We start from the raw sequence: 26,175 nt of genomic DNA on the forward strand, positions 1-26,175 counted from the left end.
ATAACAACAACAAAAATAATAATAATCATATATTATAAAAATATGAAACAGTATTTATTCTTGGGAAGAGAACATGTCACCAACTCTGACATACAACAATCCTGAAGACAACCCGCTCTGCTACTTAACTGACCAGATCAATATCCCAGAAGTTTAATTCACTTGATGCAACACTCTGATTAATAAGTGCTCCTTTAATTTTTTGAGTAGTGTATTTATGACACTTATAAGAGAAGGGCTGATCCTCAAGTGTGATAAACACAGTTTTCCGAGTAATATCTTTTGATTTCACAGTCTGCACTGAATTTTCCTATATCAAAAGCTTGTGTTACTGACAGACTACCATTATTCGGCAATACCGCAGCATTCGCTATTGGAACCGATTTGTTTTTCAGAAACTTTTCATGCGCTGCACTGTCTCGTCTTAAGGTGAGCAATCAGATTTGTTGTGTTGAAATATTTAGTAGATCCTCTTCCTGAAATTTTAGCAGAGCAATATTCGTAAAATTCATTTATAACGTCGTTTTCGCTAACGTTACAATAATTTCTCACAGTAGACATTTTTGTAACTATTTAGTATGCGGGTGTGCAAAAAATTAATAAGTGGAATTATCGGCAGTAAATGGGCGTATCGGCTCATTCTTAACCATGGGCCCATGACCAATTGTTGCTATATAAGGCGATACCGATAGTTGGCCGATAAAATCGGAAAAAATAGAAATCTAGTCAACTTCTCAGTTTAAGTTTTGGATTTCCAAATCAATACTCTGCAGGATATAAAAGGAACGAAGGGGCACGCGCTGATTACAGCGCATTGCTGCACCCACCACGCGACGAACTACCTCAATGATGAGAACCTGAGTGCAGCCATGCAGTGGGCGTTACCTCAGCACCACATTAGTCCGAATAGACCAGTGTGAGTTTTTTTTCCAATAGCTGGAGTGCCAATCCTGCCACCAACCCCCAGATTAAGTTGGAGGATCTCCTTGCAGAGCTGGATGTAGATTAATGTCATACCCAGGACAAAGCAATTGCAAGTTAATGGCTTTGCTTAAGGACCCAACAGAGGAGGATCGATACAGGCATTCACATGATTTGAACCTAACCGTGTGTTTTTTTTATATTAGTATGGCAGGTGGGAGTATGACATAATACACCCTGATCCTTGCACTCATTCCATACCAGGGAGCTCCTTCCTCATCCGTATACAAGGAAACCTCAACCAACTCCGCCGGTCGAGTTCAGCAGTTGCAGTACTCACCTCTCAGCCACGGGGCGGCAGCGTGTCGCGAAAATTCTCTCACGCCTGACCATTTTCAATGCCTATATGACTTAAACCACAGTTTCTTGCATTGAACTAGGTATGAAATTACGCCGTATACTCGTAGCTGAAGAGCAAATTTAAACTCTTGACGGTTTCATCTATGGGTGTATAGTTTGCGCTGAAATTGCCTGTACGGAGCATCGCACAATAAGGATTTTCTGCTGTAGGCTTCTGATCATGGTACACACGTATACATACATATCTAAATGTCAAACATACCGACTGAAAAATTAGGCATTAATTGAGGTTTTTTTGGTCATATCTTGCTAAACATACTGCAGATGTATAGACAGAGCCGTATTGGCACAGAGGTGGAATCAGACAGCCATGGCCCAGTTTAATTTTATTTCACAATTACCATATTCAAATACCAGTCAGCACAGCTCTCCCACACCTCAGCGCGAACACTCCTATAAATCGAGTCCATGGAGTTAAAAGCATACGTTGTATGCTATATCCTAAACCCTATTGAAACTCCAGAATATATGCGGAGAATATAATTAAGTTTAATTTAGAAATCCATTAGTCAAACACGATCTCTGGTTGGTGCAAATCACCGTATACGAGGAGTTCGATTGCAAACACCACGGACGCAAAACTGTAGTTGCAGAATAGGCTTCCTACTGCCGCCATAGCCCTTCTCAGGATAAATCTAATATAGCAGGAAACATTAAACGGCATTTTGCATACACTAACTAGACCCACATGTGTAAATCACACTTGATGAATAACGTGTTAGTACAAGATCGTTACTCAGTTTGACGCAAATTGTTGATTTCAGACCACCTCACTGGTGACCCCGATTTGCGTACTGTTAGGTGCTGACAACCCGAAAGCACAAAATTAGGAAGATGACGGTTTAATAGGCTACCGCTGTTTGCGGAGAGAGAGAATAAAGACAAGGCAAAAGATACAAATACACTTTTTATTTTCTACCTGGTAACAGAGAGACAATATCTGTGATTGGTTGCAAAACAAATTACATAAAAAATAAAAAATAGCATTTTTTTTTATTAAACCTATGAATTGATTAATCCAATTTAACGTCTGTATCCTACCCAGCGTCAGTGCTTGGGGGAAAAGGTCCCTGATTGGTTGAAAAAAAAACATTTACAAACTCTCGTTACCTAAGTTAACCTACTTCTGTCAGGTAAAAAGAGGGAAAAAAAGAAATACGTGATGTACGTTTCACTGCAGGTATGCACCAAAAATAATCGTGATCGTTAACGAAACGCCGTCGACTTTTCTTTTTTCTTCAGTAATGCTCTCTGGAAGTTAAGTCTCCAGCAGTCAGAGGGAAATTCACCAAGCACACACACTGAGGTTTTTACAGCGATTCCTCCCCAAGACATTTTTTAGCCAACAGGCTAAAACACGGTAACGTCCTGTTACATTTCGTATTGCGGATGGCTTGCTTCTAAACCGTATGCTTTATAGAGATTGTCTATGTTACAGAAAAGCGTTTCTATCAAATTAAAGCCTTGTCTTTGAAGGAAAAAAAGACACATCCTCCCTGTCAGTCACTATTACATTGAATATCAAACCACTGTCTCAGAGACAAGGGGTGAAAAAAATACAGCATTGTAAATGCCTCCTATAGGCAAGCAATACATATTCAAGACATTACCTCTTGCATTAATCATCCCCATCTGCCAGTTGTGAGAAACAGGCATGAATCGGAGCCACCGCATTTACATGTGCCCCTGAAACGCGTCTCCCGTGAAGTTCACACAGCCTCGCTGGCTGCCGACCGTGGGGCTGATTTTCATTTCTCACCCGTCCACTCTCGGCAAGCTTTTCGCCATGTTTGTTTAACAGTAAAACTTAAGGTTCATTATACAGTACCAATTAAGTTGTTCAAAAATGCACACCCTGCAAAAAAAAAAAAAAAAAAAAAAAAATATATATATATATATATATTGAAAATTCACATAATGGAAACAGAAGTCACCCCACCTATTAACCAGCAAAGATCGCACGGGCATCGTGAAGCACAGCGCTATCGCTCCAAGATACCTTTTGGTCAGACGATTAAAGGACGTGGCAGCTTATGGAGAAAATAAGGAGGACGGGCAGCTCGGTCTGGTCTTGAAAATGCGAGATGCGCAATGGAAAGCAGTCAGCCAATCACAGGAAGGGAAGGGATACGTAAAAGCTGCACATGAGCCTGGAGAAGGGGAACCATGAAGTCCAGCGATGGTGGCAGCATGGGACCGCAGCTAACCACAACAAACTTTCAAAGGGCGAGGGGATTATGGAAAGCTGACCAAGTGCAGCTGTACCTTTTAAACTAAGAAGCAGGTGCTATTTAATGGTGGGGCACCTGAAAGGTACATTTGACTACAGCTCGGATGTGGGAGCGAGAGACAGCATAGGTGATGGAAAGCACCTACTACAGTACATGGAAATTAAAAAGGGGGGGGGGGTGAGGGCTGTACAAATGGCTCCGGGCAGAATGAGACTGGGAGGCAACATGAATGAGCAAAGCAAAAAACAGCACAAGGAGCAAAAAGAAGAAATCAATTTAAAAGCAATTTAAGTGTGAGGAGGAGCTCGTCCCCACGAGGGGGACAGAGCAGATGAGGCCGCTGGACATGTGCAGCAGGATCAGATATAAAGCAGACAGCTTACGGACGGCATGGAGACGCAGCATGGAGAAAAGCAAGCTTGGCTCTTTTTCTTTGTATTTTTAACGTTTCTTTATTAACCCATCTTTGACGACTTTAAAAACAAAACTTTAAAAAGTCTGACACCTATAAAACAATGACACCTGATTTTGCTCCGTGAGTGTGTCTGTCCAGCCTCTGCACATCTTCCCCCGCCCGCACACACGCACGCACACCCATCCCTCTGCACGCTGAACAGAAACCCTGGCGTGCGACACGGAATCGTCACGTATGTGCAAGGCTGCCTGTCAACCCCCCCCCACCTCCCTTTAAAGTGACAGGCATCTCTGGCAGATTAAAAGAGAGCGGGGTCTTACATAAATGGCAGGATTCCTCCCACGCCGGCTGTGAGCACAGCGGGCCTCCTCAGTGCTGCCACCTTGTGTGCGTTCAAAGCAAGCGTGCCAGAGGAATGAGGGTGGCGGTTTTTAAGGGCATGGAGGAAGGCCGGGCACAGGAAGGACATCTCGTCACAAACCTCTCAAACGTTCATGCACACCTTAAAAGTTACGCAGTACCAAGAATCAGGAGACCGGAAAAACAGAATCTTGGATACTGCTTTGCCGCTGTTTGGTGATGGAAGGGGAATGGACGGAGGGAGGGGAGGAGGGACGGAGGGAGGGGAGGAGGGAGGGAGGTAGAGAAGCAGGAGGAGGTGCAAGTTGGGGGGGGGGGGGGTTCAGCAGGTGCTATTTCTTGGCTTTTCCGCCTTTGGCTGAATTTCGAGGGGGGGTAACCGGACGTCCCGATCCCATGCCCCCACCTCCGCCGTAGGTGTAGAGCTTCTTGTCTGCAGGTTTCAGGATCTGAACAAGGGGAGAGTCAGTGCTGTTTTTAGCCAGGAGTACGGGCATGCAGACAGAGACAGTGATAGACAGACAGACACAGACAGACAGGGACACCCCCGCGGCCTACCTGGAAGGAGCACATGAGGGTCTCGTCCACACTCATCATGGCTCCCGCATTGTCGAACTCGCCGCAGTAGTTGGGTGCCGAGAACAAGGTGACCAGCTGCCGCTTGGCGAAGAATTCGTAGCCGTCTTCCACTACCTGCGTGGGGACAGTGGCTCAGACGAGGCCTCCGAAACCGTGGGACACAAGGCCCAAAGGACACGCAGCGTTGGCGACAGCTACTTCAGTGCGAGGACTAAAGACAGGGCTGTGCTGCACTTTGGTAAACAGACCCCCAGCTGGATCTATTAATTCAGCCTGACACACAATCCAGCAGGCCTGCTTAGACAGCCACAGTGCTCCTATGTCATGCCTAAATTTCAACGTTTCTTACATATCCCAGCTGAGGCAAAGCGGGTACAGTCCCCTACATGGCCGCCCACCTGGTGCGCCCTGCAGATGAGGTCCATGTCATGCTTGTGCAGGAACTTGGCCACTACGTCAGCACCGAACGTGAACGAGACCCCGCGGTCATTCTCGCCCCAGCCCAGCACATCTTTGTCCGGGTCGGCCCACAGCAGGTCGCACAGCAGGCCTTGGTCAGGCACGTCCGTGGGTCGCATCACACGCCGCACTTGCTCCATGGACTGCAAATCCGGGGAGAGGCCTGTGGATGGTGAGGACACGCGATACACTGAGTGCACCGGCCGGTCATCCATCACACTCCTGTCAGCTGTGGCGGCGAGAGGATCCTTAATCAGCTTCAAGAGGCTCTGCTTTCAAAACATCTGTCTGTGACGCCTTCAAGTCAGCCGCAGATAAGAGGCCGCAAAACGGCAGTCTGAATACGGAAGCTCTCCGACGCCTCCCAAAAAACAGGTAACCCAACCCAGGACTGGGCAACAAAAGGATTACATGTTTCCCCAGAGGGGTGGAACTTTTAAAGAGCCCGGAGGATATGTGTTAAACTGCATGGGCGGAGGTTAAAGGCGTGTAGCAACAAGAGTCACGACAAGGAGAATGAAAAGCAGCAGATCTACAAACCGCAGACTTAACTAGGTACAAGACGGAGTGACAGGAAAAGCCGGGACAGCAGCCGGCGGCCACGTGCTCGGCATTCTGGGACTGGGACTGTGACAGGACACCCCCCCCGCACAGGGCCTCACTGCCCTATAGCTAGACTCCTGTGTGTTTTGGAACAGACGCAGGGCCTTTGCTGCATTTCATCACGGCTGGACTGAAAGCGGTTAAGGCATCCCCCCCCCACACAGCCTAGGAAATAACACTTCGACCTTGTAATACTCAATGCAAGAGATTGCAACGTTTTTTTTTTTTTTTTTTTTTTTTTAACCGGTGAGCTCTTTTTTCCCCACAAGTGTGCCTCATGATGTCACAGTCACTGCCCTGAATCCTCGTGGCGAGGACACAGGAGGCTGGAGGCAGGGACCGGAAGCGCACGACGGCAACGACAAACCTCCATGGCAGCAGAAGATCTTCTCGTCGACGATGGCGGCCACAGGCAGGCAGTTGAAGCAGTCTGTGAACGTCTTCCAGAGTTTTATGTTGTACCGCCTTTTACCTGGGGGAGGAGAGACCAAGCACAAGACATAAAGCACGCAGAAGAGAAAACCGGTTTGCTCCTGTAGAGAAACGCAGCCTGACAGAGGATGGCCATGGCTGAGCACACGGCAGCGCTGCTCGTGGGTGACTAAGCACCCCCCCCCCCCCGATTCGCCGATGCCGAACACGCAGTGACTGTACAACGGCAGCAGGGCAGCTTATGTAACGGCGCGTCGCCAGAGCGCGGTGACTAACGGCCCGCCGGGTCCCCGCCCCTCGCTTACACTCGTCGTAGAAGCCGTAGATGCGGTTGATGGAGGCACACTCGTGGTTCCCCCCGCAGCAGGAAGAAGTTCTCGGGGTACTTGACCTTGTAGGCCAGAAGCAGGCAGATGGTCTCCAGCGACTGCTTGCCCCGGTCCACATAGTCACCCAGGAACAGGTAGTTGCTCTCCGGGGGGAAGCCCCCATACTCGAACAGTCGCAGGAGGTCGTAATACTGCCCATGGACGTCACCTGCGTGGAAGACGGAGCACTGCGCGTCAGGGAGCGACTATTTTTGAACAGGACGCAGCTTGGCCGATGACTGAATTATCATCACAGCTTTGCTTTCAATCAGAAAGACACAAATCGAACTACAATAGAGTAAATCAGAGCCAGCTACAAACAGCTTCACTGAGCTGCCTGGCTGAATTTCTGTGCTGCCATTTAAAGGCGGATCTTAAGGAACAAGAATCTCCAATTATCACACGCATAAATGGGACAAATCCAGCGGCAAATGCTGCAACCTACTGTCTCTCTCCCTCTCTCTAATGGGAAGAAAAAAAACCAGTCCCCCGAGCCGGAAGCCTGACTTGTCAGATAACGCTTGGCATTTAAGGAGCTATATTACCCAGGCAGGCAAACGCAGGGTCACAATTCGCCCAACAATCACAAAACAAAGTAGGTCATAGGCAGTCATCCAATCAGCACTCACCACAGATCTTGAGCGGAGCCTCAAGTTCAAGGAGGATTGGCTGGCTGAGGAAGATTTCCCTGGACTTGAGGCAGAGGCCGCGGATCTCGTTCTCTGTCAGCTGCACATTCTTGCCTGGCCGGGAGCCCTTCACTGGAGATGGAGGAACAGGCCAGCGGGTAAACAGTGAGCGTTAGCATGGAGAAAGCCTAAACGCCAAGCTGCACTGACCATTAAGAAAGTAATAAATCTTTTTTTTATTTATTCTCAATGGCAAGGTTGAAGAAAAGCAGATTTTGGGGGGGGGGGGGGAATCTGCCACATTTTCTGGAGGGTGGAAAGCTTCAGTAAGAATACAGTGTAGGAACCAGAGAATAAAATATCAAGCAGGAGGAGCTTCACAATGGTAGGAGTGGCTTCTGAAAAGCAAATTATATATATATATATATATATATAAATCAGCAGAGCCTCAATTGTAATGAGACGATTAGCCAATAGAATCACACAACTCTGCTGGCTAATATGAATGCTAAACAGCACAGCTGCTGCCACTGAAACCTAGGCTTACCAGTGACATGGGACACTGTCAGAATGGAAGAAGGTGAATGTTAATTACACGGGAAAAAAAAATAAATTAAAAGAAAACCAAGGCCAACCCTAGGGGCCAACTTTGTGGGCTGTGAGGGATCCTGGATCACACACCTGCTCACCATTAAACCCCAAAGCCATAAAAAACAGCCTAAGTTATGTGACGTAATTGAAAACAAACACATCAAGCACATTACTCCGACAACCTGCTCTTTACTGCATATAAAGAGTGTGTGTGTGTATACACACACACACACACACACACACACACACAAGAAGCTTTTCAAACTATATAAGCACCAATACACATTATGTAACGATGAAATGCAGTGTATGGACGTATGGGCATGGTGCTGCATAAACCGTAAGAACGTACATGCATGACGGCAGCTGTCTCAGGGAGATCTGAAGAGAGGGCCGTCCTGCGGGCCAATGTCCAGCCAGCAGAACAGGATTCGAGGGCCCACCATCACTGATGCGACAGGTCATAGGGCGCCGGTTAGATCAAAGCACGCCTGACTCACCGCAGCCAAAAATACCCGCCGCAAGTTGGTAAGGATCGCCGGACAGCTTTAAAACTCCTTGCCCAGAGGGCACTTCAATAAACTCTAAATTAAGGAGGGTTAAATCTTTTATATTGCATCAGGTGAATTAAAGACCTTGGAGGGCGGGGGGGGCACCACTGGCAGGTACCTCGCACCCGGTTTACGTTTCCCTTCCGCCCCACAGTTTACATTTGGAGGAACCTTCCCGGACAGAAGGCGACCAGGTATGCAGACGAGTCCCGCTGTCAGCAGGGCGGCTGTGAAGATGGCTAGGGCGGCCTTTAAACGCTCTTCTAAAACAAACACCCCATGCAGTTCTGTTTAAACAAGCGCGGTGCACGGCAACAGCGGCATCGACTGATTCGACTCCAAGAATCCACAGGGTCTCGGACCTGGCGTAAGCGCAGCAGTATAAATAGGATGTCGCAGCTTGTCACGTTAAACCTGGATTAAGGCATGCTAAGCCTCGGCAGTGCTCTCGCTCAAGTTAGCCATCGAACAAATAGGCAGCATGTTACTGACATGGACGGGGTGTGGGGGCTATCCGAGGGGCCAGTCACTGAGTCTGACAAACTTAACATAAATCCAAATACCCCCCCCCCCCCCACCAAATGCATCTAAAACCTGCAACCACCTACAACCTTCTAAATATCGTGACTATTACAAGAGCTGCCCAGGTCTCTCTTATGCACATCATGTAAAGGTGAGGGCTATCAGCCCCATCCGCTAGCATTCTAAAGACCAACATCTGACTTGTTAAGTTTGTGTACAATCTACAGTGCTGGTAGGTCTGCGTGTTTCCATAAAAGGCAAATCACAAAAGGTCAGCCTGAAACGCTCCAGAATATCATTGTAAATTGTCAGTTATAATAACCCTTAACATTAAAAATGTTTTTTTTTTTATTTAAAAAAGCCATCATTGCAAAAAAAGGTTTGCTACAGCATCACCCAGGACTAAGGTAAAGCAATTAAGAAAATAGAGTCGGACGAAAGTGTTAGACATTACATAAACAAAATCATATTATATAACAGCAAATGACTTCAGTCTGGACTGAAGGTGAACCAAAGCTGTAAACTTTCAGACAAACGTCTACAGCGAAAGGTTAGATCTTCGGCATCAGAACAAAGGTGATTCAATTTTCAGAAAAGAATCCAACCAGAAATAAAAAACAGCAAGTAATTAAGGGAAAGTACAGAGCCCCGTCACTAGGGTAACATCATAATGCTTCTCCTTCCTGACAAAGATGTCAGTGTGGTCAACTTCACCGCTTCTCTTCTCATTTAGTCCATAAAAATTGCATTATAAAAAGTGCTCAGAAGCACCATTAATGTTTTAATTCTTCCTAGACTCTCACATTCACATAGCTCCATGTTTTATTGGGAAAACCCAGGTTAAGGGCTTTGCTGGAAAGAACATTAAGCTTTTTTCACCAGAGCTTTCACCCAACAAGGTTTCCCATTTTTACAGCTGCAGATTCTACTGGAGCAATGTGCTGAAATGCTTTGCTCAAAGGCACATCAGCAAGGCCCCTGCTGAGACTTAAACCAGCAACCTTCAGGTTATAAGAACACAGTGGTTAAGGGCATGAAATCTGGACTTAAACCGGCAACAACTCTTATTGAAAGCCTAGCTACTATATTCAAAAATGAAACAGAAAAATATTACCTTTGACCTGACCACAACTCCACTATTCTGGCATTTGTACTATTACACCCCCCCACCCCAAGCAGGTTTCCAGTCACCCTCAGGACTTGTCACACCAACAAAGTAACCATGGAAGCAAAGGTTGGATCATATGGCCCATTTCCCCCCCCCCCCCCATCCCCTTCCCCAGCAGTGTTCTTCTGCTATAAAAGTGGTAATACAAATGCTGTTGAAGGGCCTCCTAAAATTTCGGCGAAGCAGAGCCTTGCAGGTGAGACACTGGCCTCCTGTTGAAACCACCCCCCCCCCCCCCCCCACACACACACACACCAAATCCTTGATCTAACATGTCTACTGTGCTCTCAACCAAACTGTGCAACAGTAGCCCTGTGGCCTCAGCACACCTTAGTGACTTGTGATGTAATCCACTCACTGCGGCAGTGGCGAACCCATGACCTCACTGGTGATTAACCTGAACACAGGAGTAGACACACAAGCAGGGCCGCAGCCTCCCATTACAGTGCAGTAAATAAGAATTTAAAAGTTTTTTTTTTTTTAAAAAAAGAAAAAACATGCACTTTTGCAACTAGCAAAGATACAAATCTGAACCTTTACAAACTGCACCACCTACAACATCAGAAGTTCAGAGTCAGGCAGAAGCTTCAGCTTCCTGTTTTTAAATCCTGCTGAGAACTGAATTACAGATAGCCTTTTTTGGTTATACAAGCCTTTGTCAGGGGTAAACGATTCAAAAAGTCCGTTCTTATACGGTTTACCCGTGCTAAAAAGATGGCAGATCAGCCTAAGGTTAAAACACCAATTCCACATTCGATTCCTGCAATAGTGTTTTCAGTAAGGCCCTTTATTGAACAAAGGGAATTCTGTTACATCCATCAGTTTGCAACAGGTAGATATTCAACCAGGTCGGTAGAATTTGTAAAACCATTAAAAACATCCCTAACAGATGGTGGCTAGCAAATGGGAATTTAAAATGTGCTCATTTTTGTGGTCAAGCAGCATTACTTAAATGAGGCTCAAATCAAGAGTACAACTACCCATGGCATCATTCCATGATGATTTCATTTTGCAACATTTTACCATGTGCTTTCACTGTTAATCCTCCCTATCCGTTTTTGGCCCATTTATAAAAACTTGCCTCAATCTGCAAGTGTTTTTACCGCTTAAATTTAATTTACCAGACAACATGCAGAAGTATATTTTTGTAAAATCTAACGCATCAGATGCCTCATGCAATACTCCATTTTCGGCGATATCTCTGGCAAATAATACCACAGTATGGATGTTTCCGTACTATACCCAGAGCTGGTTGAAACTGACATTTTATAATATCCCACGGATTCCCGCTTTCACTTCAAAGGGCATTAAGCGGTCGAGCAAAAACCGTTTTTCATTATTATTTAGACTTTGTGACTTATGGATGACACATGAGCAAGACGTTATTCCGAAATTACCGTTAAACAGGTTTTTTTCCACACCCTGCATCTCGACCTACCAGCAGATCTTAAGGTTTCCTAAGGGCTGCTGAAAAATTAAATACGGAACGCTCATATTCAGCGATATGACAACGAAAATGACATGGTTACGTGAGCGGCACTATGGGGGAGTATCAGGTCCATTCCCAGCCCTGATATTCAGACGCCCCCAGCCCCCACACTCTCCACACAGCCCCCTCCATTTTACCCCCTCATTCACAACCCTCGCGTCCAGCCATCCGGCCACACTCCCGGGACCGATGTCACACTCAACATTATGGAATACTCACCAAAACGAAATAAGCACGAGACTGAAGGCCAAAGAAACATCAGTGCTCACCTGAACGTTTTCTGATCCACTATGAAGTCCATAACAGAGATTATATTGTCTAGCTCTTTAAACCAAGGACCGTTTCACATACATGCGCGCACATCCAAACGTACTAAAGGCGCGCATCAGTCGATGTGTTACTATATATACACGTATACTACTATGTACATACGCGTATTTATATTTTCCATAGAATTAACTACAAACGTTATCGCCTTGGGCTTGCATTTCTGTGGTTGCTCAACAGCGGATGCGTTAGCAACCGGGACTAGGCAACAAACTATATGTGTTACCTACACTGTAGCATCTGGTTACCGGGGTAAAAGGCATGCAAATCTCCCGGTCCGGCGTGTCCACGTTCGCCAACCGAAACACTTACACGGGGGATAAGCAGTCTAATTAAAAAGGCATATCTGTGGCGTTTTCCGGGCTGCGCGAGCTCGCCCGGCTCGTGCCCCGGTTCTTCACCGCCTAAGCCGCCCATGTTCCTCCCTCTGCTCTTCATCTTTCCCCGGCTTCAAGCCCCCTTGGCTCCGTCCTTTCGGAAAATTATCACCGACCACGACAGTTCGCATCAGCTCGGATAACAAATTAATAAAAGCAAACAACAGGGGGAAATAAAAAACGTCTCACCTTCCAGAAGACGCTGTATTATAGAGTCAATGTTTAATTTGTCCGGCTCCGCCATTTTACTTAATTTTTTTGGTCGTTTTCAAGCAGTCAAGTCTTTCTCCCCCGTTGCTCCCTCAATTCGTCGTCAATACGATTTCCCCTCAACAAAACAGGTGAAGCGGCGATTTTTTGTAATTTTATTATATAACCGGAGAACAACAGATCCGCCAATTCCAGCCAACTTGCTAATGACTGTTCCCGTCTTATCTTTAGCTAGCTATCGATAGCTCACGTTAGCCTGCTCCCTAACTTATCCGCACTATCGATAGCTAGCTAATATATAAAGTGGATAATAAGAAACGAGGAATGTATATTCAGTATAACCCCTCGCGCCTTTTCACTACCCCGTTTACCCAAAATTCCTCTGTTTCTTATTCCTTCCACTCAACTTTCAAATTAAAAGGGCCGTGTTGTTCGAAAGGGAGAGTAAAAGAGGGGTAGGAACACGCATCCGATTGGGTAGGCGCGGTGTCAATCTCATAAGAAAGTACCACCTTCGTCTCCGTCTTCTCGATTTTAATTGGTCACAAGTCGGCTCCGCAAGCGTATTGCTGCCATCCCGGGATCCGCCTTAGGGTTGTGTGGGATGACGTCAGCAGAGTTGAAAAAGGGCGAAGGAGCAAGCCGGTCTCTGCGAATAGTAGCGGCTCGTGGTCCTAAAATCGGTAGTATTGCTCATTTTCTTTATGTTTCTCAACTTTACGATTTCATGCTGAAAGACATGCCATTCTAAAATGCAAATATATAACATATATGCTACAGAATGCGTGTAATAACCACCGTGACTTGTCGACCGTTCGATTTCACCTGACCCGTGAATGTTTTACATTTCTAACAGTCCATCCATCTTCCATCTTGGAAATGCTAAATACCATATTACAAAAGAACAGTCGACATGTTGGTGTAACTGTAGAAAAGTTTAAAGCACATAAAACCGACAGAAGTTTATCCTATTAAAGATTTTTTAATCGTCTTTGAGACAATAACGCATGTCTTCGGTACATGAAGTTTTGAGAAAACTACAATTCCCGCAAATCCTCTTCATGCCTCGATCACCAAGTAGCACGGGAAAGAGCGCCATCTAGTGTAGATTCTTTTTCAGCGTTATAGACAGCTAACTGTCCCAGAACAAAATGGCTTTCCGTTACAACTGAATGAACGTAATACTGAAACGCACCGAGCTACGGGAAGTGATAGCAGTGTGACAGAATGAAATAAGTTATACAGATCATTATACCAAATACTACTTCTCAAATTGATGGTTTCATGGCTGTCATGGAATCTGATTAAGCCAAATTTTAAGTCTTTGAACGCTAGACATGTTTGAATGCCAAAGCTTCAGTCTCCTGGGCTGTTGATTCGATGTGTGATAATGGATTTCCTGTGTCTGTATAAGATTGCTCTGTCAGTGCAAAATAAAATTGTCAGTATGCCGTGCCGTTCCGGATGCCTCTCTGTGCTTTATGGGATAGACTTACGCCACCCTGAATTGGGTAAACTGCATGGAAAAAGTATGGATGGGTGTGTGTGTGTGTCTGTGTGTGTGTGTGTGTGGGCGTGCGTGCGTGTAAAACTTGTTTTGGTCTCCACCTGTGTGACATCTTCTTTCCCAATGTTTGTATACCTCTATGAATTTCCTAATCTATCCCGTGGGTTTCACATCATTACTCATCCTTTCCTAGATATTCCAGCAATTATCAGCAACTTCCATCTGCCTGTCTTTGTTTCGTTTCGTCTTTTTCTGTGTGGAGTTTCGGGTACAGGAGGGATCAGACGATGTTATCGTCATGGGCAATGACGCAGAAATGAGGCCGGGGCGTATGGTGGGGAAAGGGGGTCGAAAATGGCATGTTAGAATAAATAATTTCTACTTCATTTTTCATAGTCACGTAGAGGTTTCACAATGGAGATATATGTAACATCTGTCAAAAAAAAAAATCATACTTAAACCGATATATGTAAATACACAGATAATTGATTTTTCAAAAATAAATAAATAAAACTGCATCTTATTACAAATTTTGCATATTGAGCTTTTTTTTCCCTTAAGCACTGACTCTAAATCAACGTTTCCTTTGGAGTGTTTGCCATTCACGGTAAACTTTTGCCAGTTTTTATGGGAGAGTTCCTCTTGGTCTGCAGTAGGCACTGCAGACAAGGATCCAAAAGTAGTCAAGAAAGACCGACCGACAAGTTCAGTCTGGTCCAAACCGCCAAACACCTGCACCACCTTTAGTGCCCCACCCTTCACCTCACATTCCTCTACAAAAGCCCCCAACACAAGCGCTCCCTCAACACAGAGGATCCTACATCGAACCTGTACAGACCACCGCGCCTGCAAAAAGCAAAGGATTAAACATTGAAGACTTTTCTCTGTTGGGAACCCGGGGAACAACACTGAAGGTACTTAAACATTTCATTACTTTACAACCGGAATTTAATTTAATTTAATTTAATTAGTTCTAATCAAGTGTAACTTTTTTCCAGATATACAACAACATAACATGCATACCTGGCGACAATATGATACTTATACGAATAATTATCATATAAGAATGTAGTTTAATTATCAGAATATAGTTTAATTTATGTTAAGGTATACTGTTTTTTGGTGGTGGGTTTTCACATTTTATCTCATTTTGCATTTCCTTTCGATTTCAAAATGAAATACCCATCATTGGGATGTTTTTTTCTTTATGCTGAAACAGGGCCAATCACTCTTGCTTAAATTATCGAATTATCACATGTAATGCAAGCGGATATCTTTCCTATTGGGGAGTACATTTAATATCATAAGCAATCTACTTAGTATTTATTCAGGCGACTATAATAATGGGCATTTGCAATCAAGTCATATCAACATTAGTTTGCTAAACGTATCACATACCTGTGGAGCCAACACAGTTGGCTTATAGTATCTCGAGTCAACGTATCATGGGAAAAATGTCGCCCCTTTGCCCCACAGACAAACACCCCTGGGGGAAACCTTGTTCTTGCTTGTTGGGACCCAAAAACAGAGTGAGCAGCTATTGGTTACTTTCATAGAATCTCTCCCCTCCCCAGTCCGCGTCAGTGTTAAGAACCCTGTTGTGTATATTTTCTACGTCGTGATGATTCACGACTATTTTGGGGGGGACGGTCAATACACGCAGTGAAGCCTTCAGCACGGAAGTATGGACTGCGGTCAAAGGGGGGGGGGGGGTGTTTGTCACCTAGGGTTGCTGAGACATGGGTTTGGAAGTGGAGACTATCCCCCAGAAAACAGAGTATTTTATGGACGTGTCAGGACTGGTCCTCGGGCCCTAGGGCGTGTCATTCGTCATAGCTTTGTTTTTAAATGTAGCCTTTAGCTACAATGTCTTGCACAGACTTGCCCAACTCATATGCCCAGAGTGTCAGCATGCAAACGGAAGGGCGATGCAAGACCACGTCATTGCACAGCCACTGATGGTCGAGATTTTTAACAAATAGGACTTGACCCCCTACCCATTTTCTCCCAGGATGGGAAACGCAGGGATACACATCGTCTGTGTGGCGTTGGGGATTCTGGGTCTAGTTGCAGCCATCATCTGCTGCGCCATCCCCAAGTGGAGAGAGTCTTCCTTCACGGGACAGAACATCGTCACCGCGCAGGTACTGTCATTCCCTCCAATTTTTTCTCCTAGTTGATAAAAAAAGTAAAACAAGTTATTTGTTCATATATTGTGAAGCAGTTCAGTGATGAGCCTCATTCTCCAAAATGATACCTGTCATGGATTATTGCCTCTGGCCTAGTTTCTTAAACAACTGTGCCGCCCGGTTAAGTTAACGTTGTTAAATGTGCCCCAGTGAAAGTGTGGCAGACACAGAGGTGTGGAAACCAGATGCAGGAACCCTTTGGGTCAACACCAGTATGAATTTTCTGCTCTCCCCCACGCAGGAGACCACAGAAGGGCTTTGGATGTCCTGCGTGGTGCAGAGTACGGGGCAACAGCAGTGCAAGGCCTATGATTCGCTGCTCATCCTCAGCTCCGACTTGCAGGCGGCCCGCGCCATGATAATCATCTGCTGCATGCTAACCGTGATCTCTGTCCTCATCCTATTCGCTGGTGCCGACTTCACCACCTGCGTGGAGAACGAGGACGCCAAGCCGCGCATCGCGCTGACAGCCGGCATCGGCCTGATACTCGCTGGCCTCCTGCTTATCATTCCAGTCAGCTGGACGGCCAACAACATCATCCGTGACTTCAATAACCCACTGAACCCGCAGAAGATGGAGCTGGGTGCCTGCATCTTCATCGGGTGGGCTGGCGGAGTGCTGCTCCTACTGGGCGGAGGGCTGCTCTGCTGCTTCAGCAAAATGCGCTCTGGGGGCTCGGGTGGCACTGCTAAGTACTATAGCAACAGTGCCTCTGCACCCAGCAAAAATTATGTTTAATTCAGGGGGGGTTAGGGGCAGACAGCCTCAGGGGGCACTTGAGGAGAGACTAGGGCGACAGGAAAGTCAGGAAATAGAGGAAATAACATGGGGGCTATCACAGACAAAGTGCATTATAGAACTAAAGGATAAAATGTAAATACTACTAACTTGGCAGGTTTCGTTAGTTGTGGTGAGGAAAAGCTCTGGCGGCTGGGACACACTGTATATACACAATGGCTCCAGTAGGGGGAGACAAATATCTAGAGAAGTATGTTAGTTAACCTTTCATAATATGTTTACTAAATATTTTTAAAAGACTTCTTTTTGAGTTCTTTTCTATAACATATTAAATTTGAGGACCAAATTCAGTGTAAAAACCTGCCATCAGCTAATTTTGGTGGGGGGTGAGAAATGTAACTGTCAGGTATACGGTACAGTGTCTAATGCCTGTAAGTGTGTAAAGAAGTATTCAGATTTACGGATTTGACGTCTTCTTAGTCAGGATTAAGCAGGAGTAAAACACCAGCTTTGTTTCTCATTGTTTTCCAGCACTGATATTTGCCAGCACACAAAAAAACTAATAAAACTTATAAAACTGTTGAAAAATGTTACGAAAACTTTATTTTCATTTTTCAAAAAAAAAAATAAAAAAATAAAACCAGCATTATCATATTATATTAAAACCTAATTGTATTGACTTGAAACCAATAAAACTGCAATGAAATTACAGAAGAAACATATGACATACTTGGAACCAAATCTCTGTCAAAAAACGATGACAACTTCAGCCTGTAAAAGAAATGTTACCGCTCGGTAAAATACTGTCGTGCTCTTCTCAGCTAAGATACACATGCTCCTCCCACATCACCACGCCTGCTGCTCCACCGCTCTTATCCGCTACACCACTCGATACCTTCTCACATTTTTTACACAGCTTATGTTGTCCCTTCTATCCTTTCCCTGCTCCTTCTGTGCCTCAGTTCTTGCCCTCCAGCTCGCTGACTCTCTGAGTCAGCTCCTCCACAGTCGCCTTCAGCTGCTTCAGTTCCTCCTGGATGGAGCGCAGATCCTGGAGAGGAATGAGTCGTGTCAGGGCATTAAAGAGTGATAGTCCAGAGAAGTGCGATAAATAAATGTGGTCACTGCATCACCAAGACAACACTGGCGCAGTTCCTCTCAGAACGTGAGGTGTTGACAGTATTCTCTTACCGCACTGTCGCCGTTCCTGTTTCCACTGCTGCATGTTGTGGTGCTGAGCAGACTCTTGTGAACTTTGAACTCTTTGGTTTTAGTTGCCACGAAGCCATCCTTCAAAGAGATGAGGATCGGTTTGCCATCCTTGCCCGCAAACCAATCAGAGGCCTCCACCGAAGGTTCAGGGCCAATCGTGTCTGGGTAAAGGTCTTCCTGGAACAGGTCAGACTGAGAACAAAGATGACAAAAATCAGTGCTCAGAGTGCATGAGAGGGGAACTCCACAGAACAAAGAAGGACGTTTGGTGGACACATTTGGTCACACCAACATCTTTGAACTGTCCCTGTGACATGGACAACCAATGCCAGCTGAGGAACGCATACCTTCCGAGGTACAGTCATGACAATGGGTTCACACTTCCGCTCGTGAAGTTTGTAGAACCTGACAGTAGAGGAACACACACACAAATGTCAGAACGTTCCATTGCAGGCGGCCCCTGCTACACATGAGGGGACGAAGGGCAGGTTCTTGGGTCTCACCGGGAGATCTCGCACTTGTTGACCTCCAAGCCTCTCTTGGGCATGTAGCCCATGCCCTTTTGGCTCTCCTTGCTGCTGTACATGGACAGGTAGTGCACGTAAGGTGCTTCATCCGTCACCTCATAGTACCGAATGCTGCTGTCTCCCTGGGAAATGGTGGTGCAGTGTTACAGATCAGCAAAACAGCCACCATAGCCCCCCCGCACACACACAAACACACCATCCGCCCACTACAAGGTGCAACACAGCTGCTCTCAAGCGCTGAGCACGGAAGGCAGGTCAAGACATGATGGCTTTCATACTAAACATGCTTACACCTCTGTGTAGATCGTGGTGAGTTTGCACGCACATTCGTATACTCTGTACTTCAATGCATTGAAATGTAATGAAACAGCCATGGCGACCCTAAGTGAATATTAACACGTGTTCTGATGTTGGGTTTAGTGCACAATTGTGATCTCCAGGTCATGGTCAGCTTCAAGCAATGACACAAATAACAAGTCAGCCCAAGTGCGCATGTTGGTAGGTATTTTTTTTTTTTTGCATAAAACTGGTTTCATCCTTACCTTCCCACAGAGGTAGATGATTCCGGTGTCAGGGTCAAAGAATGGCAGCAGGACCCCGCTGCTCGTATCCAGGTCTTGTAAGGTGAGGGCCTCTGAGAAATTATCCTATCAAAACACGGCAGCAATTAGTACTGCTGTGGCCATCCACTAAACCTCCAAGCCACTAGGGGGCGACAGCCACAAACAGGAGGAGGTTACTTACTGGGTCCCACAGTGCCACCTGCCTCTCACTCATACGACTGAAACCAGTGGTCAGGATCTTGCCCTCAGACACAAACACTGCCCTTACGGGCCGGTGACCTTCATGGGGCTTCTCCTTCTCCTGAAAAAGGGTGAGCAGGGGACCATGTGACACACATGAAGGGGGACCAGAACCTCACATTTCAACAGACTGATATCAAATAATCAGGTGACACCCTGTGGTCATGATACAACTTTTTTATGGTCCAATTTCAGGGTTGCTCAAATCAGTCCTTGTGGACCACCAGACAGTCCAGCTGTAGAGGGAGCAAAAATGTGGACTTTCTGGGAACTTACGGAAACCCTGAACTCCAGGCACACAGAACATGGAGCCGGGGTGGGTGGATGTAAACCTGCAACCCTGGGGAAAGTCGGGGGGGGGGGGACTCACAGCGATGACAGTGCCTTTGCGGGGGTCCAGCAAGCGCAGTTTCTTGTCCTTGCAGGACGTCAGGATACGTGATCCATCCAAATTCCAGCAGGCGCTGTAGATGAGGTCGGTGTGGACGCTGTCGATCTGCACCACGGCCTGACCGCATGCCACATTCCACAGGATCACCACATTATCGCAGGCTGGTGGCGGGAGGGAGGGGGCAGGGTGTCAGAGCTACGATCAAGAGCTGGTAAGCGGATGCCGCCATACAGGCAGTGACAGAGGACAGCCCCGAGGGGTCCAAAGGGGACCGTGGGACATACCAGCAGTCAACAGCACGTTGTGGGCCGTGGGGTGCCAGCTAAGGATGCCCACTCTTTTAGAGTGGCCCTCCAGTTTCACCACAGGCTCTCTCAGTGGGGAAGTCAGGCCCCCGTCTGGGATCTCCCAAATCTGTTGAAGGGCCACAGGTAAAATGTTAGCCATTAGCATGATGCTAACCACAGTCCGTATGCCCATTCCCTCTCCGGCTTGTCCCTCCGCCCCACGACCCTCACCATGACAGTGCAGTCCTCTGAGCCGCTGGCAATGATGTTGTCATTGTGAGGGCACCACTCAATGTCCAGGACCGGCCCTTTGTGACCGCACACGGTGGGGTAGGACATGTCGATACGGCCCGTCTGGAGAAGGGGGGAGGTGGTGGTTACTGTGTGCTGAAGTAAACTCAAGATTCATGCATCCATATATGAATGTGCAAATAAATGAATACAGACACACACGGAAATCCCATTATGTACATGGTGCCCAGAAGGTGGTCAGACACAAGACTAAGGGCAAACAAAAAGTGAAAAATAAAAATTGGAGATGAGCGATAGCATCAGGAAACTGATTCCAAGTCAAGAGTTAAGCCCCCAGTTACCCATAATGCCTTTGAGCTGCCTAGGGTTGAAGGTTCTAGGTGTAACATCATTCTTCTCTATGCTGCTGCTGCTGCCCTTTCTAGCTCAAACTTCCGTTAGACTCAAGCTCAGTTAACGATTGGAAAATTCCTACTGTGGGCTCAGTCATCAGCAGCAGCTGGTGTCACTCATCCAGATAACCAGTAGAATAACCATAGTGGCCAACAAATGGTTTCACTGGAAGTGAAGTGAACTTTGGAGTCTCGTGTCTCCCATAAATGAACGAGAAACGGAACCACACAAAAACAGATGCTTCCTGAAGGGGAAGATATACCTCAGCAATAAAATTTTAATCGCACATTAAAAAATAAATAAAGCTTGCTTCCTGCTCTGCCGAGGAGTTGGAGGATTCTCAGTGATTAGGTGTCTGTCATGATATTCTTCGTGTCACATTTCACATCTTTGTAAATCTTGATCTGCAAACATAAAATTGTGACTGGAGCCTTCTCGCCACCAGATGTCGTGGGACCTTGAAGAGATGGCCATCCCTGCTGCTTCGCCTCTTGCTCAACGCTCAGCTCTTTCTAATTTTATCTCTGGCTATCACTTAGTCCTTTCGCCCTTGCTGTTCAGCTGAAACGTGCACTGACTTTGTTCCGTTCATGGCGTTACGGAAGCATAACTAGCCCCCGAGTCTCTCTCCTACACTAGTAGGAGCTGGGAGGGAGTAAAAACGTGAACTGTCTGGTAGGGAGCACGGAGGGAGCAAAAACATGAACCGACTGTGCATCCCCGAGGACCGTATTGATAAACACTGCTCTGAAGTCTTGAACCTGAAATCTCTCTACAAATTTCTTTAATGGTGAGAAAATATGTGGTTGTTCATGGAGAGATCAGGTGAACGCAAATTGATTATTAGTTCACAAATCGATCTGGGGGCTCTCTTTCTTTTTAGCATCGTACTGCATTGACTTCACTAAAAATCCTCCATAGTTAAGGACCGGCATACGACATAGGAGGAGATAAAACACGTGTTTGTTTACACCTATTTCCGCTGGAAGCCCCGCCTCCAACTTCCTGCTTCCAACCGCAGTGACAGAGAAGGTTTCCAAATATGGAAAAAAAACGCAACAGGCCAGTGAGCGACATGCAAAACAAAAGCCGGCCCCAGACTTCCTTATTTAAGAAAGTGTTCTTTCTTTTACTCAGAATCTGTATTTCAAAATCTTGAGTGAATGTCTCGCCTCAGCCGGTAGAGCTAAACGTCGGTTACGCATTTGGTTTGGGGGAATCTAACTGACAAATGAACAGCTCACGTTCCCTTTCACACTCAAAGCTGTTGCATTAACGGCACGGTTTCAAGAATGAAACAAGAAACTATTAGCAAACGCAGTCTACCTTTCTTAAGAGTCTTATTATTTTGCAGGACACGATGGTGTGACCTAATTATGACATCATCAATGTCCTTAATTTACAATGTAGTTTTATTTACAACCACTAACCTTTAACCAATTGCAAAGGCACTTACTTAAATAATTCAGATAGATGGCCTTGCTTAAAGACTAGGCATCTATCTTCCATAGTGGATCTACTGAATATATGAACGTAGCATGTTAAGCATGTTAATTGAAACTGTCATTTGTGATTTTGTTTGTTTTGTGGGCTGCTTTAGTGAATGTTACAAAACAGAGATGCTGGTGGCTTGAAATTTCTTTGGAATAGAATGAAAAACCCTCCACAGAACAGCCAGGAACTTTTAAACTAGTGCCTGATGAACTTCTCTTCCACTATCATCACTCCAGATATCTACAGATGCTCTGTGCTGTATCCTGCAGCGATGCTACGGCAGTCAGCCTTAACAAGAAATTTAGCTCAAAATGAATGAATGTGTCACTTGTTGCTTGAATCTTACCGGATGCCTTCCATCAAACCATCAAGTGCTATTCCATCACCCAACAGGTCAACCCAACATTATGCTGAAGAAGCTCATTAATGCATGTGATACGACTGTCAGTTGCCTGGCTTTACTCATAAAAAAGCAACTGTACAGTCATTCGACACTTCAGATCCACTTAATGCCAGTGAAGCCTGACAGTGTGCTTCCCAAATCACTCGCACTGCTGACTGCACGCAGCAGTTGCACTCTTCACAAATTATTCACAAGCAGCTCGATCGACAGACCATTGTGTGAAAGGCAAGAAATTGGTGCAAAACGAAGTGGCATGTCTACATGTGGGAGGTGTTATAAGAGCTACAAAAAGTCTGCATTGACCTTGCCTTGAAGAAGCATCTATTTATATTAAATGAATTGCATTTTTTAGGTTTTGTTTTTAACCAAGCTTTATTGCATTGGCGGGAATCCTGAAATGGAGACTCAAAGTTCTGCATGTTTCTCTGTTTGCTACAGGTGAAGAAATGATGCCCCCCCCTAGGCCTCCACACCTACCTTACTTAGGGGTAGCACCATGAAAGCCCCTCCACCACTGGCCTCCACGATCATGGCCACAAACTTGGGGTTCACGGAGCAGAAGGTGCTGTCCCAGGTCATCTGGGAGATGCGGATGTCATCGTAGCACTGATCAGCCTTCACTGCCTGTCCGAAGACGTGGCGAAACTTGCTGGTCCTGACCACTTTCCTGGACATGATGGACTGTGGTGACAGAGAACATAGACAGAGATTAATGGGGGCAAAAAGAGACAGGTGGTTAGGCAACAGGAAATTGAACTAAAATTGCCTACATTTTATATTTCCAGACACAGCTAGTGTTAACAAAAATGATTGGAACACCAAAACTTGTTTCATTATCATCAAACATCATGTTTTCCTGTTCTCCACCATACTCTCCATGCTACATCCTATCACCAATGAAACATCCAGGTTTCAAGTGTTTAAATGCTCAACCATACTCGCGAAGCATTTTTTAAGTTTCACAGTTTATTAAGTAAAGGAATCGGCCTTCACACCCCGGTCCACATCAGCCCGGACTAAGCCATGGGTCAGGCGGGGACATGAAAACGGCACTCGCCGCGCCGGCTGTGTGTCAGGCCGGCGCTCCTCCAGAACACGCTGAACTGTCATGCAGGAAGAGGAAGTGGCAAGGCTTATGAAACCGCCATGCCCCGAAAGAGACAAATGCAGACTGAAAGGATAAAGACATATAAGACTGTGGGGAGCGCACGTACACGGACATTACTCAGGATAGTAAATACCGCGATCTACTGGCATACAGTGCAAATATTCGGCAGCAAGAGTAAAGACAGCGGAGGGACAGCAAATCCGGCCGTGTGTAGCCACTGACAAAAGCATCGAGAGTTTTGAAACTTCCTTTTGTCTGAACACATTTTCGCTCGCCCTTGCGATACATGCAGTGACACACCCTCGCGCATCCTCGACTTTTATGGGCAACGTTTTCCAGGCTCCGCCTCTTTTGCCATATAAGGGTGTCCCGGGAAGTAGTATCAACTGAAAAATATGGGTCCCTGTCTTTCACCATGAACATGTATATATCTACTTGTCATATTTTGTATCGTACATACATTATCACTTAAAAATGTATATAAAATGCAAGTGCATCAGTAAAACACTTATTTATTTAAAATAACAACTATAATTAATTACCAGGAAATACCACTTAACATAAAAGACAATTGATTTCCATGAAAATAAAAGCTATTTTTTTTAAACAGAAACGAAATGGCAATAGTGACATTTCACAAAAGGCGGGGGGGGGGGGGGGGTGGGGTGGGAATGACCAGGTCAAATATGCCTCCGTTGCCACGTTCAGTTTTTCTTATCCACTCACTCCTCACAGACGGCAGTGATCACATGAATAAAAGTTACAGCGTCCAGCCAAATTTGATGTCATGCACCGAAACAAAAAAAAATCAAAACGGCTTCAGTTGTTTGACTTTCGCTAAAATGTAGACGTCAGTCACATCATTCGGAATTGGGCATGCATTAAATTTATTTTGCAGTAGATAGTATAATACTGCATTGCATCTACTCCTTAAACCCATGAAATGGAGATTATTCTGTCCAGATCTTCGTATAGGGTCTATACCGGATTTCGTTCACATGCAATTGAACAAAAGAACATCAAAACAGATGTAGTGTGGTTCACGTCGGAGAGCTTGGAGTTAACATTCAGAAAGACTTGTTAGCCATCTTATTATTATTATTATAGTTGTTAGGCATATCCTACTTTGATTTCCCATCAAGAGCTCAAATTCTAGTATGAATTCTGGAATAAACTTCAGGTATAATTATTTTAATTAGACACATAACCTCATCCCTCGATCTGCTTTAATATTACGCATGCTTCAGCAGTCATGGAGAAAAACGTGAATTTTCAGAGCACATCCTAAAATATTCATGACTTCGGAACGCGCATGTAAATTGACGGAATGTTTCACACTGAACGGTCACGTCCGCAAAATTGCAGTAAATTAACCTATGAACAAAATATTTATGCTGCTATGAAGAACTGAAGTTTTTGAAGAAATAGACTCGTATAGACACACTTCCTCTAATCTGCAGCCGCGCCTAACTTTGAATGTCCAAATCCGTTACACCGAAACGGTAAGTCAGCTCGGCCCCACCAGAAGTGCATCTTATCAAAATCCAGTCTTACATTTACTTTTAATTAGAAAACTCGCCAATTCAATCATGAGCTGAGGCTATAAGCATATACAGGTTATTAAAAAAGAGCACATGGACTTAAATTCACAACAGTTGCTGTAAGATGCAAAAAGAGATGGGGGTAGTCACATTTAAGCGCGCAGTTATAGGAGTCGCAGAAGAGACGGGCTGACCTGCTGTCAAACGGGAGGAGAGGCACAGGTCCGGGCTGACGTGAATCCGCCAAAAGGGAGACTGCGAGAAGGAGAGATTGTGTGCCGGTAGCCCAGATAAGACCTTTTAAAGTGATGGAGGAAGTGAAACAGGCAGAGATGGGAAGGGGAGGTGTCTTTTTTAAGTTCGAAAGTAGAGCAACACAAATTACTGAACTTCAAATGTGGGTACTTTAAGTACCCAGACTTAAAACACAATTTATTTACGAACTAAATTCCCACCTATTTCAACATATCGAAATTTGAAAAGAAAAAGAAAGATTTGAATTTGCTTAACATAATTATAGTTGGTAATATAGGCATATTCTTCAGTGTTTTGTCCCATACACAGGCCCATGTTCTATTGTTCTAGACAATTATTCATGATCATGTCCGATCTCGGCCAATACAAGCTATAATTTCAGCACTGACTCAAAGAAAACCGCTACCTGAGCTAAAAATGCA

General features: G+C 45.5%; 4 protein-coding genes across 4 annotated transcripts in view; 2 read left to right on the forward strand and 2 right to left on the reverse strand.

Moving 5' to 3' along the window:
• Positions 1-2,235: 2,235 nt before the first annotated feature.
• Positions 2,236-13,118, reverse strand: ppp1caa (protein phosphatase 1, catalytic subunit, alpha isozyme a). Its single transcript, XM_048991465.1, is given in 8 exon segments — positions 2,236-4,796; positions 4,906-5,040; positions 5,325-5,548; positions 6,356-6,460; positions 6,726-6,777; positions 6,779-6,957; positions 7,418-7,549; positions 12,632-13,118. Coding segments are annotated over 8 exon segments (999 nt in total). The 5' UTR covers positions 12,687-13,118; the 3' UTR covers positions 2,236-4,679.
• Positions 13,119-14,918: 1,800 nt separating this feature from the next.
• cldni (claudin i) lies at positions 14,919-17,805 on the forward strand. Its single transcript, XM_048991469.1, has 3 exons — positions 14,919-15,073; positions 16,171-16,303; positions 16,590-17,805. Exons 2-3 carry the CDS (start codon positions 16,172-16,174, stop codon positions 17,085-17,087), a joined length of 630 nt encoding a protein of 209 aa, XP_048847426.1. The 5' UTR covers positions 14,919-15,073; position 16,171; the 3' UTR covers positions 17,088-17,805.
• atp5mf (ATP synthase membrane subunit f) overlaps positions 16,625-26,175 on the forward strand; it is a 78,780-nt gene continuing 69,229 nt past the window's right edge. Inside the window, exon 1 of the mRNA XM_048991475.1 lies at positions 16,625-16,637. The gene's annotated coding sequence lies outside the window, so the exon portion shown is untranslated. The remainder of the gene's footprint in view (positions 16,638-26,175) is intronic.
• Positions 17,666-25,836, reverse strand: coro1a (coronin, actin binding protein, 1A). The gene is made up of 11 exons (XM_048991458.1): positions 25,693-25,836; positions 23,327-23,530; positions 20,539-20,661; positions 20,305-20,434; positions 20,000-20,181; positions 19,571-19,690; positions 19,369-19,473; positions 18,803-18,948; positions 18,647-18,704; positions 18,279-18,491; positions 17,666-18,138 (listed from the first exon to the last, which is right to left on the reverse strand). Exons 2-11 carry the CDS (start codon positions 23,522-23,524, stop codon positions 18,046-18,048), a joined length of 1,368 nt encoding a protein of 455 aa, XP_048847415.1. The 5' UTR covers positions 23,525-23,530; positions 25,693-25,836; the 3' UTR covers positions 17,666-18,045.

The sequence above is a fragment of the Brienomyrus brachyistius genome, chromosome 22, assembly GCF_023856365.1.
Source record: "Brienomyrus brachyistius isolate T26 chromosome 22, BBRACH_0.4, whole genome shotgun sequence".
NCBI lineage: Eukaryota > Metazoa > Chordata > Actinopteri > Osteoglossiformes > Mormyridae > Brienomyrus > Brienomyrus brachyistius.